This window comes from Mercenaria mercenaria, chromosome 12 (genome assembly GCF_021730395.1).
Source record: "Mercenaria mercenaria strain notata chromosome 12, MADL_Memer_1, whole genome shotgun sequence".
In the NCBI taxonomy this organism is placed as follows: domain Eukaryota; kingdom Metazoa; phylum Mollusca; class Bivalvia; order Venerida; family Veneridae; genus Mercenaria; species Mercenaria mercenaria.
The window spans coordinates 68,704,046-68,720,421 of NC_069372.1; the positions used below are offsets into that span (position 1 = coordinate 68,704,046).

Genomic DNA, 16,376 nt, shown 5'->3' on the forward strand with positions numbered 1-16,376 from the left:
GATTGATCATTACTTTATAACAAGATCGTTTGGATCATGTGGCGTATAAATCGCTCAATCTCTTGTATGTTCTAGCAAAATAATCTGATAATTACATCTCCCAGTCGGGGTACATTACCTCAATCGCAGTATGTATTGGGGTAATATAAGAACAAAGGTTTGGATAACTTTTTTACTAACTTTGACAACATTGTAAGATATTAAGAATCAACAATAGAGTGAGATTATTCCGAAGTTGGTTGTTAAAATTCAGATTTTTTTTTTTTAACAAAAGCAGAATAGATAAAATTGTTCACAGGGATAAATATATCAAAAGTATTAACTATATTAAAAGGTATTAGCACCTTTCTAGAGATACTGAAACTTTTGAAAATTTAAATCTCTAAAATACTGAAGGTTTATTGTTGTTGTCAGGAACATGACTGAAAAAGTATTCAAGGGATTCTGTTGACATTTCTTTCAATTATAGAGGAAGTTTACATGAAATGCAATGTTTCATCATTCTGTCCTTTTGAAATTTTGGTCTGACATGGCTATGGATGATTATGAACTTTCTTGAACAAGCTATATTTTTTATGCCTCCACCATTCAAAATGGCGATTGAGAGGAGAACAGGGCATGAAGTGTTGTCACAGAAATTCTATGAAACCAAACTCTCAGAAGACTAAGGCAATGTTAATATCACCATCAAATAAGATCTATAATGCTGAACTTAAATCAGCAAATATACCTAAACTAACCCTACAACATCAAGAAATAGAATTCAGTGAATGTGAAAAGTTATTAGGAATTCACGTTGATCATACATTTCATTGGGAAACACAGATTGGCCATCTTCTTAAAAAATGCAACTCATTGCTATGTCTTCTTTTACGCATAAAGCAATACTTGAGAACTGAAATGCGCAAACTATTTTTCATATATCATACCCCACCTAGACTACCGTTGCACAATATGTGGAAACTGAAATAGTGATCTTCTGAACAATATCTACAAATTTCAAAAAAGAGCAGCACGAATTATTCTCGACAAAGACCATGACACACCATCAGAAGAACTCTTTCAAGAACTGAAGTGGATGAAAATCCATGATCGAATTTCATATAAAAAAGCAACCTTACAAATCAATCAATCAACCTTTTCCTACAGTACATGTCTAACTTATTCTCACTTCCTACAGTACATGTCTAACTTATTCTCACTTCCTACAGTACATGTCTAACTTATTCTCACTTCCTACAGTACATGTCTAACTTATTCTCACTTCCTACAGTACATGTCTAACTTATTCTCATTCTTCCTACAGTACATGTCTAACTTATTCTCACTTCCTACAGTACATGTCTAACTTATTCTCACTTCCTACAGTACATGTCTAACTTATTCTCACTTCCTACAGTACATGTCTAACTTATTCTCACATTCAAATGATACTGCCCTCAGATCACACACATAACAATTTCTAAATTTACCTAAACCAAGATTAGAATTTTGCAGAAAGTCTCTAGCCTACTCGGGTCCTATCATATGGAATAAAATTCCACTAAATATCCACCAATCAAGCTCCCTGCCAACATTCAAAACTTCATTCTTGTCATGGTGGTACTCTGGTGGGCAGCAAAACTTTATGTAAATGTTAAATATTTCATCACTTAAATAATTAATTTTGCAGACAAAATTAGTTAAATGTATTTAGTTAAATGTATTTCACTGTAAATTTATTATGTTTTAAAATGTTGCTTATATATTCTTTCTCGTCTACATGTATATATGTTGAGGCCCATATGTAAGATTGATTGCCAAATATGTTTGCCTCGTAAAATAAAGTCATTATTATTATTATTATTATAGTGTTACTTGTGGGTGTGAGTCTGTGTGTACACAGGAATCTTGTCTGGCTGTCTGAGCATTGTTGGATTTTGAAATAACCTGGCAAAATAATTGCCATAATAAGAGGTCATGTCACAGGCAAAATCCAGACCCCTAGGTCAGAGATCAAGGTCACACTTGGAAGTCATCAGATGTTTGTGTATGTGCACGAAATCTCTTCTGGCAGACAACCTTTTTCACCTTATCAGATCTTGAAATTATATGGCATAAGTAACCACTATTATAAGATGAAAAGAACCTAAATACCATATACTACTTTCCAGTCTATTACCCACAGGGCTCACACTTCTATGGCCAAACATCACATAGTAGGGACAATACTAGTTAACAATTCTTATTAGATGTTAGACAGGTATACATTTTTTTCAGCGGTTTCCTGCATTGAGTACATGGACTATTATGTGATGTAAGTCATTATGTAGTCACACGTGTATTTAACATGTTATGCAAGTAATTATATTTACGTGAGTTTCCATATAAAATATATACGTCTACACAAAGGTATATTTATTTAGTTATATAAAGCAATTATTTATTCAATAATTACAACAGAAAAGAGAAAATTGAGTTTAATGATTCAGGATAGTCCCATCTTAACTTGAATATAATACTTTCTTATTTGGAAAGAAAAATGATCGCAGTGTTATAACAAGCTTTTGTCATGCAATATAATTATCATGGCTGATAATTTTGTACAATTATTTTAATATGCATTATACAGCGCCAGATTTAATGAATAGTTCCATTTTACATTGCACGAACTTGTGTTGCTTTGAAAGTTTTCACATTGCACTGCATGGCATCAAGTTTTTATATGCTGCTGAGAATCACACAAAGCAGTTTCAATATGCACTAGATGGCGTCAAGTTGTAATAAATCATTTCATTTAACATTACATGTTCTCACCTTGGTTTAAGCGGCTTCAAATTGAGCTGCATGGTATCATGTTTTATCGGATGATTTCATATTTCGATGCATCGCAACAATTTTGCCAATGTGTAGCATCATTAAAAGGTTCTCTCTTCAATTTTGTTCAGATGGAGGCAGTGGGTCCTTTTTAGAGGCCACTAAGGCTAAAAATAGATATACCTTTTATCAACTTCTCATGAACCGCTTGATGGATCTTTATTAACCTTGGTCTTGAGCATTATTATAAAGTACTCTCCCAATTTTTTGCAAATGATGGCAATTGAACCTTTTTCAGGCCATTAGAACTAAAAATAGAAATACCATTAAACAACATCTTTTCATGAACCAATATGGTAATCTTGCAAATTTGTTCAAAGGGAGAGACGCTTGGACCCTTTTAGGGGCTACTAGTGCTGAAAATAGAAATTCCCGTAAATGACTCCTTTTCATGAACTGCTTGATAGATCTTCATCTAACTTGAATTGTAACATCATTACAAGGTCCTCTACCAACTTTGTTAAAACTTTGGAACTTAGCCCCTTTTAGAGCTATTAATTGAAAAACCTTTAAACAACTTCTTATAAACCACTGGATAGATCTTCATCAAACTTGGCCTGTAGCAACATTATAAGCTTCTCTCCCAAATTATTTCAAGTGGAAATCCTTGGCCCCTTTTAAGGGCTGCTAGAGCTAAAAAAAGAAATGCCTTTAAATGACTTTCTCATGAACTGCTAGATGGATCTTCATCAAACTTGATTTATAGCATCAATTTAAGGTTCTCAACCAACTTTTCAGTTGGGGGCACTTGGCCCCTTTTAGGGGCCACTATAGCTAAAAATAAGAATACCTTTAAACAAATTCTTCTCATGAACCACTGGATAGATCTTCATCAAACTTGGTGTGTGGCATCATCGTATGGTCTCTTTAAGTTTGTTTAGATTGGGACGTTTGGCTCAATGTAGGGGCCACTAGAGCTAAAAATAGACATTTGTTTAAATGACTGCTTCTGATGAACCACTTGATGGATCTTCATCACACTTGGATTGTAGCATCACTGTAAACTTATTCAAATGGAAGGACTTGGCCCTTTTTAGGGGCCAGTAGGTAGAAGTACAGAAACATCTCATGAACCCCATGGTTGATCTTCATCAGATTTGGTCTGTAGCATTATTGTAAGGTCCTCTTCTATATTTTGTTCAAATGGTTCTGCTTGGTCCCTTTTAGGGGACACCAGAGGTAAAAATAGAAAAGAAGATAGGTAACTTCTTATCTTGAAGTTTGTTCTAATGCATTTTGGGCTGTCACAGCAAAATATAGAAGAAAAAAAACACTTCTATTTTAATAAACTTTTTAAAGGTAATTCACCAGACTTGATCAGAAGCAAGGCCTTATGGTCAAAGTCATCTTCATTTGCAACTTGGGCCTCTTGTTCTGAATACTTTGTTTAGTGGTTCAGCTAGTTTGTTGGTAGTACATTCTTTGAATATTCGTGGTTGCACCCTACCAGGACCCTTTGCTTTTGATGGATTGATTATTCCTTTTAGCTTCAGCATATTTGTTGATTTCAACATAGCACTATTTGTTCTGAGCAGAATATATTAAAAAAGGTTAACCACATAGGTAAAGAAGGATTACTGGAAAATGCTGATGAAGGAAATGCATATACTAAGTGGCAATATGTGCTTTTGGGATGTTTTAATATGATATTAGCTGCTGCTTATTCGAAATGAAAACCCAATCATAAATGGTAAATTTGGTCCTTCTGCAGAAGTTGTTTTTTCTGATACGTTCTGTAAGCATGATGTTGTTTGCTCTGCTTTTACTGTGTTCATGAAATTTAGGAATTAATTCGGGCATTGGTCAATAATGATGCTATATATAATATAAAAAAATTCATAGTAGCCTGGGATGCTAGGTTCATTTTTTTGTCATGAAATGTCAAGGTGTGCTTATATCATACTTTATATAGCATCATTACTGCCAATTATGACTGTGGGAATAAAGGAAAATCAAAATAATACAGCTTAATTAAATGGACATGTTAATTTTTTCAGCTGTGTCATTGTAGTTCCAGATTGTAAAATCTTTTGTTGGAATCCATGTCTGCGTCACAAAGTTTTGCATGTAAGAAGGTTTCTCTACATCTGCTGGGCCTAATGCTTTCAAATTTCTCACATATGGCACCATCAGTTGACCTCAGAAGCATGTTATATAACTCTAGCTTTTATTTTATCCAAATTATGCCCCTTTTTAACTTAGACTTTCTATATGTTAGCAGATTTCTCAAAAAACTACTTTTGCATGGTGAGTTGACATCCATTGGCAAGTGAATGATTTCATTTTGTCAAAATTATGTCCTTTTTAACTCAGAAATTTTAGGTTTTAAATTTAAGTTATTGCTCTTTTATTATTCAACATTGGTAAATTATGGTGCCATCATTGTCCAGAGTATTCCTGAGCAACCCTTGGCTGATATTCAACAAAACTTCATAGGAAGTTTCACTACAAGAGGAGATGATCTTGTGCATGCTAGAGTTCGGGGAGCTCAAGTCACTACTAAGACATTTTCTTGTTACATATTTAACTTGTGAGCACTAAGTCTTTCTAACAATAAATAAAATGATGAAAAAATGCTGACAGTATAGATTAAGAATAAAATCATCAGCAGTTTGTGTATACTCAATTTATACGTAGTCAGGTCAGCATTTCCAAATTTATATACTGAGATTTTCAATGTGATCATAATAATTTATACATATAAAGACATTGCATATTCTGGTAAAGCAGTTTTAATGTTTCCCATCTCTGTTACTAGCTGTTATACGAAACACTAATTCAAATAGATAATTTTTACACTTTTAAAGTTATTTTTTATCACATTAGCGAGTGATAGCCTAAGGGTATTGATTTATAATCAGTCAGAGTAATATATCAGTTAATTAAGGTGCTTTTATCAGATTATCTACAGACAATATGTGCACTTATAGTAACTGTTGTTATGCTACAATCAGTGATTTTTAGCTCATCTGATTTTTTGAAAAAAAATGATTAGTTATTGTCATCACTTGAGCGGTTGTCGGCGTCGGCATTGCCTGGTTAAGTTTTATGTTTAGGTCAGCTTTTCTCCTAAACTATCAAAGCTATTGCTTTGAAACTTGGACTACTTGTTCACCATCATAAGCTGACCCTGTATAGCAAGAAACATAACTCCATCTTGCTTTTTGCAAGATTTATGGCCCCTTTTGTACTTAGAAAATATCAGATTTCTTGGTTAAGTTTTATGTTTAGGTCAACTTTTCTCCTAAACTATCAAAGCTATTGCTTTGAAACTTGGAATACTTGTTCACCATCATAAGCAGACCCTGTACATCAAGAAACATAACTCCATTTTGCTTTTTGCAAGAATTATTGCCCCTTTTGGACTTAGAAAATCAGTTTTCTTGGTTAAGTTTTATGTTTAGGTCAGCTTTTATCCTAAACTATCAAAGCTATTGCTTTAAAACTTGCAACACTTGTTCACCATCATGAGCTGACCCTGTACAGCAAGAAACATAACTCCGTCCGGCTTTTTGCAAGATTTATGGCCCCTTTTGGACTTAGAAAATATCAGATTTCTTGGTTAAGTTTTATGTTTAGGTCAACTTTTTCTCTTAAACTATCAAAGCTATTGCTTTGAAACTTGCAACACTTGTTCACCATCATAAGCTGACCCTGAACAGCAAACAACATAACTCCATCCTGCTTTTTGCAATAATTATTGCCCCTTTTGTACTTAGAAAATCATTTTCTTGGTTGAGTATTATGTTTAAGTCAACTTTTCTCATAAACTATCAAAGCTATTGCTTTAAAACTTGCAACAGTTTTTCACCATCATAAGTGGACACTGTACATCAAGAAACATAACTCTATCCTGCTTTTTGCAAAAATGATGGCCCTTTTTAGACTTAGAAAATCATGGGTAGGACAATATTTCTATTATACAAAAAAAATCAGATGAGCGTCAGCACCCGCAAGGCGGTGCTCTTGTTTAGCTCGCCTGAGCACAAAGTGCTCAAGGTGAGCTTTTGTGATCGCCCTGTGTCCATCGTCCATTGTCGACCGTCCATCTGTCCGTCCATCCGTCCGCCGTTAACAATTTGACTGTTAACACTCTAGAGGTCACAATTTTGACCTAATCTTAATGAAACTTGGTCACAATGTTACCCTCAATAAAATCTTGGCAAGTGCAATATTGGGTCTTCTGGGGTCAAAAACTAGGTCACCAGGTCAAATCAAAGGAAAAGCTTGTTAACACTCTAGAGGTCACAATTTTGGCCCAATCTTAATGAAGCTTGGTGAGAATGTTACCGTCAATAAAATCTTGGACAAGTTCGATATTGGGTCATCTAGGGTCAAAAACTAGGTCACCAGGTCAAATCAAAGGAAAAGCTTGTTAACACTCTAGAGGTCACAGTTTTGGCCCAATCTTAATGAAACTTGGTCAGAATGTTACCCTCAATAAAATCTTGGATGAGTTCCATACTGGGTCATCTTAGGTCAAAAACTAGGTCACCAGGTCAAATCAAAGGAAAAGCTTGTTAACACTCTAGAGGTCACAATTTTGGCCCAATCTTAATGAAACTTGGTCAGAATGTTACCCTCAATAAAATCTTGGATGAGTTCGATATTGGGTCGTCTTAGGTCAAAAGCTAGGTCACCAGGTCAAATCAAAGGAAAAGCTTGTTAACACTCTAGAGGTCACAATTTTGGCCCAATCTTAATGAAACTTGGTCAAAATGTTACCCTCAATAAAATCTTGAAAATACGAAACTATGGTTATGAAAACATTTCAGTGATATAATTTCATATTTTCACCATCCTGGTTTCGACTTTTGCCACTGTAGCATCCTTATTTAGACTTTGGTGTTATGGTTTCAGCTTCCAACTTTCATCTTTTCATCATAGTAGGTTAAACTGGTCTGTTTTCACCATCATAGTTTCTACTTTCATCATCACTGTTTCAACTTTTATCATCATGGTTTGTATTTTCACCATTGTCATTTCGACTTTCATCATCTTGGTTTTGACTTTCTTCATTGCAGTTTCAGCTTTGACCATACTAGTTTTGACTTTCATCGTCATAGTTTTGACTTTCAACTTTGTGATTTTGACTTTCTTAATCATGAAAACAAGCAATGGTGAAAATTTGAAAGTCAAACCACGATGATGAAAGTCAAAATCATGATGATGATTATGTGACAGCTGCTTATTGTGTTTCTGACATAAAATCAAAAGCATTATTGACCTTACAAAACATGACTTAAAATACGTCTTTAAATTTCAGATTGACTTTGCACATATACAGAGATTATGGCAGATGATGAATGCCCCGAGGATCTGGAAAAACTGTATGACCAGATGTTTGCCTATCGGTAAATAATTCTGTTTTCAAATCATGAAATGTATTTTGCCTTAAATCTAGATCTTTTCTGAAACCATTTCTTTATTTTAAATTACACTGAAAAGGTTCCTTCACATAGTTTAGTTTACTGCCTTTAAAATAATGATTATAGTAAGTCCCATTAGTTTTTATGCCCCTGCCATAAAATGGGGGGTGGGGGCATATAGTGTTACCCCTGTGCGTTTGTTTGTGTGTTCGGAAAAGTGTGGTGTTCGTGTCCGGGCCATAACTTTGACATGCATCATGCTCCACTTTGAGAATAATTTCGCACAAATGATAAGCATGGATAGACGATGTGTCATGTGCAAAACCAGGTCCCTAGGTCTAAGGTCAAGGTCACAGTCCTTGGTTGAACTTAGCCAATTTTCACTACATATATACTGATAATGTGGTCTTCGTGTCCGGTCCATAAATTTGACATGCATGGTCCGCTTTCAAAATAATTTGACGCAAATAATAAGCATGGATAGATGATGTGTCATGTGCAAAACCAGGTCCCTAGATCTAAGGTCAAGGTCATACTCAGAGGCCAGAGGTCACATACAAGAATGACTTTGTCCTGAGCATTTCTTCTTCATGCATGGAGGGATTTTGATGTAAGTTGGCTCAATTTTACACCATCATGAGACAGAATTTCATGCACAAGAACCAGGTCCTTAGTTTAGAATTACTTCCCTTTGTTGTTACTATGAATAGCTTATATTGTAATTTTTATTACTGGTCGTAGGGAAAAATCAAGACCACTTTTCTGTAGTACAACATGCATGTTACATCCAATTTTGAGATGTATTTTTTTAACCTATTTTTACCTGGTAAGAATTTTTGTGTAGACTTAGAAATTATGGGGGTTTTTTTTGGTTTTGTTTTTTTAAGATTAGCTTCGCTTGGCCAAGGGTCCTTTTTTTGTGAGCAGTACCATGCCTGTGACCTTTCTCATGTTGCGGGGGCATCTGTGTCTGTGACACATTTCTAGTTTACAAAATATCTTACCATGTTTTTTGTCGTATGTGAAAGGATGGCCTGAATATCATTTTAATGTCAGATGAGTGGGAATGTTGTTTTGTTGATGTCGGTTTTTCTTTTTGTCAGTTGACAATTTTGTTCCTGGTAAGTACCTAGAGTACGATTTAGTCTACCGGTATATTGGTCAAACTTTACAATATGATTGTCTTTGGCCAGTAGATCAACCTTTTGTTTTGAAGGTCAGAAGCTCAAAGGTCAGTGACCCCGAGACAGTTAAGGGCTTCAAATCACTAACTAGAGAATGGTTGGACCTGCTGTAGCCAAACTTTGTAGGATGACACGATATAGGCCATATTGTTTTTGTGGTCAAAGATCAAGGTCAGAGTGACTGAAGTTATGAAACAGTTTCCGATCAGTAAGTGCACAATGCTTTGGCCTGAGACTATGAACCTTGCCTGCAATCAGAAATTTATGCTTAATGTTTTAGGCCAAGGTCAAAGTGACATTGAGACTTAAAATAGTTTCTGGCTGTTTGCTGGATATAGGACCATCAAACTTTATAGGTTTATTTTCTGTGTTCAGTAGATGACTCCTTTTGGTTTTTCAGTGAGGAGGGTCAGAAGTCAAGGTCACAGTGAGATAGAGGCTAAAAGAATTTCTGATCAATAACTGAAGAATGCTTTGTCCAAGAACTGTCAAACTGCATAGGATGATTTCCTATGGTCAGTTCATGATTGTTTCTGTATGACAAAGGTCAAGGTCACAGTAGTCTTTAGGATTAAAAGGATTTCTTATTAACCCTTACTGGTTGGGAACCAGTTTCCGGACACATTTTCATATTTCGGCTCCGTTATTCCATAAAAATATATTTGACATAAATGAAGCCCACACTGCACAAACTTCAGCTCCTTCCACAGCCGATGTAATCAGCATTGCGTTGTGACGTAAAATATGGGTTCCACGGGGCCTCAAATGGGGTCACTAAAAAGAGTTATTCTCCCCGTGAGGTAAACCAGTAGCCGGACAAATATTTTGACGGTATTTTGCTGTTAATTTGATATCGAAATAAGTAATTAAACTATTTTTACACATTTCTTTATCATTCATCTCTTCAAAAATGCACATGAAACATAACCCGACGTTCAATAGCAGCTACGAAAGCAAACCGAGGTTGACTATAAAAAACTCGAATTTCGTTTAACACGAATTCTTGATAATTCCAATAGAATATATCTGATATAGAATAAAATTACTGCAAAAATCGACAGCCCCGCATTTTATGTAACTATTACCGTGAAATTAAAAGTAGCACATGTTATCAGCAGACAATCAATATTTAGTTTAATTATTTCTTCCCCCACTTGATACCTCAGCAAGTGTGAACTACTGCGCATGCGCAATGCTATCTTCATGCCCCGTTAAGACAGAAAGTTGATTTGTGAGCACAGGTGAGTTATCATCATAAAACCTAACATTATACAGCCTTGTAATATAGTGGTTTGTTGTAGACATGAAGAACAAACATCTAAATGATCTAGATGAAATAATTACATGAATAACAAAGAAATGAAGCAGATATTACATGTGTCCGGAAACTGGTCCTGTCCGGAAACTGGGTCCCAACCAGTACCCTGCTGAATTTCTATAACGAACTTGTCCATCTTCAAATTTGGACAGTACCATTACCGCAACTGTTAAAAGGGGTCCTTACCAAAATGATACTGGCTGAATAGCAAACAGTGCAGATCATGATCAGACTGCATGGATATGCAGGCTGATCATGATCTACACTGGTCGCAAAGGCAGAATCAGTTGTGTCCAGCATGGTAATGGGTAATAGCTAGAGAATGTTTGAAGTGGTGGCCATTAAACTACCAGTACCTATGGTGATTATCTACTTTGATACAGGCTCACAAAAATAAAGAATGCTAAATTCAGAGAAATGAAAATTTCTGACCAATTTTCAGATACACAGATGAGGATCCAGACTATCAGCAGACAATTTCTAAACCAATTCCACCATGCCCATGTATAACAGGATATTTTACAAGATCAAAGAGAAATTTTGACAACAGGTAGCGTTTATTTCTGTTTTTCTTTGTTGCATGCAACATTCTATGAATTGCTTCTTAAAGTTGCTAATTCCTTTTACAGTTATCTTTATTTAAACAACATTTAAAAAATTAAAATATAAAATCAGCATTATTCAAAAGTTGATATTTTATGATGTAAAGAATACTGATAATACTCAGCTTCTAGACCAGTTGCAAGCTGCAGCCTTCAAATTTGGACCACATGCATAGTTTTGTGTTCCGAAATGAAATTTGTTTGTTTGTTTTGGGTTTAACGCCGTTTTTCAACAGTATTTCAGTCATGTAACGGCGGGCAGTTAACCTAACCAGTGTTCCTGGATTCTGTACCAGTACAAACCTGTTCTTCGCAAGTAACTGCCAACTTCCCCACATGAACCAGAGGTGGAGGACTAATGATTTCAGACACAATGTCGTTTATCAAATAGTCACGGAGAACATACGCCCCGCCGGAGGATCGAACTCACGACCCCGCGATCTGTAGACCAACGCTCTTACCTACTGAGCTAAGCGGGCGGGCAAAATGAAATTTGAATTTGACCTTGATTTTGACCTAGTGGCCTACTTTCACATTTCTCAAGCTGCAGCCTTCAAATTTGGACCACATGCATAGTTTTTTTGTACCGAAATGAATTTTGACCTTGAGATTGACCCAGTGACCTACTTCCACATTTCTGTAGCTACAGCCTTCAAATTTGGACCACATGCATAGGTTTGTGGACTGAAATAAACTTTTACCCTGACATTGACCTAGTGACCTACTTTCACATTTTTGAAGATACAGGCTTTAAATTTGGACCACATGCATAGTTTTGTGTTCCAAAATGAAATTTGACCTTGATTTTGACCTAGGGACCTTCTTTCACATTTCTCAAGCTACAGCCTTCAAATTTGGACCACATGCATAGTTTTGTGTACAAAATGAACTTTGACCTTGATTTTGACCTTAAGCTAGTCTTGAAATTTGGAACATTCAAAGATGGCTCAATGGTGGGTGCCAAGATCACTCTGTGATCTCTTGTTATCAGAAGAGAGAAATTAAAATGGAAATGTTTATACAATAGTCAGTACTGTTAACTTTTATTATAGGGAACACAGTCACAATGAAATTATTAATATTTTTTGGGGATTTTATAGTTACGTCAGTCCACGAAATTAAACGTCAAGGAACAAAAACAAAAACCTGTTCATTTTATCTTCAAATTTTCAATCCATGAATATAAATCCTTATGATATAACTGTACTTGCCAAAACCTGGAAAATTTTATCTCCATGAAATGAAATGGGTTCTGACTGGTGATTAGAAACATCATGGTTTTATAGAAACTGACCGTTTCTGAAATCCGAGAGCAAAGATGGCATGTTGACTTGAATTCACCCAATATTAAATTACAATTAAACACCAGTCATTTGAAGTTGCAAGGGATTGAGCAAAATTATCGAGATTTCCAAGTTTTAGAGGGATTCAAATAAAGGCTAATATTAGAAAATGGCTAGAAACACATGTCATTGAGTAAATGTAAATTGATCATGTCTCTAAAAGGAGGGAAAAAAAGGTCTTCAATAAAATTGCAGAAGGGAGTTACTATTTGATATAAACAGCTGTCCGTAGACATAGCCTTATTCCATCTTAACAGCTGTCCATAGACATAGCCTGTTTTCTGTCTGAACAGCTGTCCATAGACATAGCCTGTTTTCTGTCTGAACAGCTGTCCATAGACATACCCTTATTCCATCTAAACAGCTGTCCATAGACATAGCCTTATTCCATCTATACAGCTGTCCATAGACATAGCCTGTATTCTGTCTAAACAGCTGTCCGTAGACATAGCCTTATTCCATCTTAACAGCTGTCCATAGACATAGCCTGTATTCTGTCTAAACAGCTGTCCATAGACATAGCCTTATTCCATCTAAACAGCTGTCCATAGACATAGCCTTATTCCATCTAAACAGCTGTCCATAGACATAGCCTTATTCCATCTAAACAGCTGTCCATAGACATAGCCTGTATTCTGTCTAAACAGCTGTCCGTAGACATACTATAGCCTTATTCCATCTAAACAGCTGTCCATAGACATAGCCTGTATTCTGTCTAAACAGCTGACGTTAGCTGTATGTTGATAAGAAACTGGATGTAACAAACATATTTTTGCTGCACAAGAGGTGTATGCTATAACAGGAGTTTACTGTGTACCTTCTTTTCAGGGATGACATTTTCAATAGTTATTTGTTGTTTTTTTTATGTGTAGAGACAACAGAAATCAAGGTGGAAGAGGTCAGTGGGGTCAAAGAGGTAGGGGTCGCTGGCAAGGTCATGGCAATCGCTATAGAGATGATAGAGGTCGGAATGAAGGTCATAGCTATTATGATAGAGACGATAGAGGTCAAGGCAGTTATAGACACTATGATCAAGACAGGCATGGAAATAGACATTCTGAGGGACGGCGTTACAATCCTTACTGAAATCTTGTTAATGTTACCATAGTAACAGGAGAAGTTAAACAGTAGACAGTTGGTCGACAGTGGAATTAAAATATGGATTGTCAGATGTTGTCAATTATGTGTAATCAAATTTAACAGGGTACGAATAGAAATAATGAATATTTTGATGAAAAGACACCAGCCTGTCAAATTTATTGCACAAAATCAAATGGGATTAAATTGTGGAAATTTCATGGAATACTTTGTTAGAAATATAATAACTTTCACAGATTGAAATAAATTATCTCAAGAATGGTTTTTTCAAAGAATATAATTTTGCCCTTACCCATTTATTTGCGTCTGCATTCATGTCTCAGTTTGGTTAAGGTTTATTAGCTCACCTAAGGTGAGCTTTTGTGACCGCTTGATGTCCGTCGCCCGTCGTGTGTCAACAATTTAAAAAAAAATCTTCTTCAGAACCACTGGGCAGATTTACACCAAACTTCACAGGAATGATCCTTGGGTGGCCCCCTTTCAAAATTGCCCAAAGAATTGAATTCCATGCAGAACTCTGGTTGCCATGGCAACTGAAAGGAACAAAATTGAAAATCTTCTTGTAAGAAACTGTTTGCCGGATTTCAAAAATATTTTGTAGAAATGATCTCTAGGTAACCCTCTACCAAAATTGCCTAAGCCATTCTGTTTTGGTAAAAAACATGGCCACATGGCCACCAGGGGGCAGGGCTTATTTTCCCTATATGACTATATTGTAAATTTCAAAAATCTTCAAAACCATTGGGCAGATTTACACTAAACTTCACAGAAATGTTCCTTGGGTGCCCCCTATCAAAATTGAAATCCATGCAGAACTCTGGTTGCCATGGCAACCGAAAGGAAAATCTTTAAAAATCTTCTTGTCAAAAACCACTGTAGCTAGGGCTTTGATATTTGGTATGTGGCATTATCTAATGGTCCTCTACCAAGTTAGTTCAGATTATCCCCCTAGGGTCAAATATTGCCCCGCCCTGGGGGTCATATGGTTTACATAGACTTATATAGGAAAAACTTTGAAAATCTTCTTGCCAAAACCACAGGGCTTAGGGCTTTGATATTGTTTTTTATGTAACATCATCTAGTGGTCCTCTACTGAGATTGTTCAAATGAGCCCCCTAGGGTTAAATATGGTCCGCCCTGGGGTCAAATTAATGTTTTAATGATATATAGACATATATAGGGAAAACTTTGAAAATCTTCTTGTCCAAAACCATAGGGCCTAGGGCTTTGATATTTGGTATGTAACATCATCAAATAGTCCTCTACCAAGTTTATTCAAAGTATCCCCCTAGGATCAAATATTGCCCCGCCCCAGGGGTCACATGGTTTATATAGACTTATAACTTGTAAAACTTTTAAAATATTCTTGTCTGAAACCACAAGACCTAGGCCGTTGATGTTTTGTATGTAGCATTGCCTTACGGTCCTCTACCAAGATTGTTCATATTATTACCCTGGGGTGAAAAGAGGCCCTTCCCTGGGGGTCCATAGTTTTACATTATATTTATATAGAAAAAACTTTAAAAATCTTCTTGTATGAAACTGGAAGGCCTAGGATTTTGATATTTGGTATGTTGCATTGCTTAGAGGTCCTCTATACCAAGATTATTCAAATTATTCCCCTTAGGTGAAAAGAGGCCCCACCAGTTTTACATAGACTTATATAGGAAAGAAAAATTAAAAAATCTAGGCCTAAGGCCGTTGATATTTGGTATGTATTATTGCCTAGTTGATTTCTAACAAGATTGTTTGAATTATGCCCCTGGGGATGAAAAGAGGTGATGCCCCGACCTATTTCCTTGTTTTTTGGGTGACATGTACAGTTTTGCACACTGATCTTAAAACTGACTTTCAGTGACCATGAAAGTGACCTACTGACCTACTTTCTTAATATTTTAGCATCAGTTTGACCTTTTGGTATATGTAGCTCATATTACTCAGGTGAACAATCCAGGGGTCATAATGACCCTCTTATATATAAATTATTATCTTGGTATCCACTTATGGGAATGGATTGAAACACACTTTACATAATTGTAATAATCTGACACATTGCACAGGTTTGCCACTATTTCACCTTAGAGAGACCTGGCGTCGGCGTCTTTCCGCGTCCCCACCTTGGTTTAAAGTTTTTTTTTACACTTTCTCTTTTTTCTACTTATCTCTGTAATTACTTGATGAATTTGATTCAAACTTAAAATATTTATTCCTCATTGTCACCTACATCGTCTGACCTAAGGGCCATAACTCTGGTACCAATATTTCCTGATTTATCCCCCCTTTTCACTTAGATTTTCAGGTTAAAGTTTCGATGCACTTTCACTCCATCTCTGTTATTACTGAATGGATTCGATTCAAACTTAAAATAGTTGTTCAACATCATCACCCTCATCATATGAAGCAAGGTGCATAACTCTGACACACTTTTATGCCCCTGAAGGGGGGCATATTAGTTTTCAACTGTCCGTCCGTTCGTTAATTAGTTAGTTAGTTCATCACAACGTTAACTTTTTGCATGAAGGCACTTTACTCGCAAACCACTGCACCCAGGACCTTCAAACTTCACATGCTGATGGTACTTATTGAGTACACCACCCTACTGACTT

General features: G+C 35.9%; 2 protein-coding genes across 5 annotated transcripts in view; one reads left to right on the plus strand and one right to left on the minus strand.

Moving 5' to 3' along the window:
- LOC123533618 (RNA guanine-N7 methyltransferase activating subunit-like) overlaps positions 1-14,031 on the plus strand; it is a 15,537-nt gene extending 1,506 nt beyond the window's left edge. For 2 of the 4 annotated variants that reach the window (XM_045315336.2, XM_045315337.2), the window contains exons 2-4: positions 8,123-8,210; positions 11,170-11,277; positions 13,545-14,031. In XM_045315336.2, the coding sequence (XP_045171271.2) occupies positions 8,149-8,210; positions 11,170-11,277; positions 13,545-13,758 (384 nt within the window). In that variant the 5' untranslated portion in view covers positions 8,123-8,148 and the 3' untranslated portion in view covers positions 13,759-14,031. Of the gene's footprint in view, positions 1-2,268; positions 2,297-4,861; positions 4,924-8,122; positions 8,211-11,169; positions 11,278-13,544 lie in introns of those variants that run through there. The other 2 variants (XM_045315338.2, XM_045315339.2) reach the window with 2 other exon arrangements.
- The window catches only part of LOC123533706 (uncharacterized), a 363,176-nt gene that overhangs the window by 45,912 nt on the left and 300,888 nt on the right, over positions 1-16,376 (minus strand). The gene's annotated exons all lie outside the window — the stretch shown is intronic.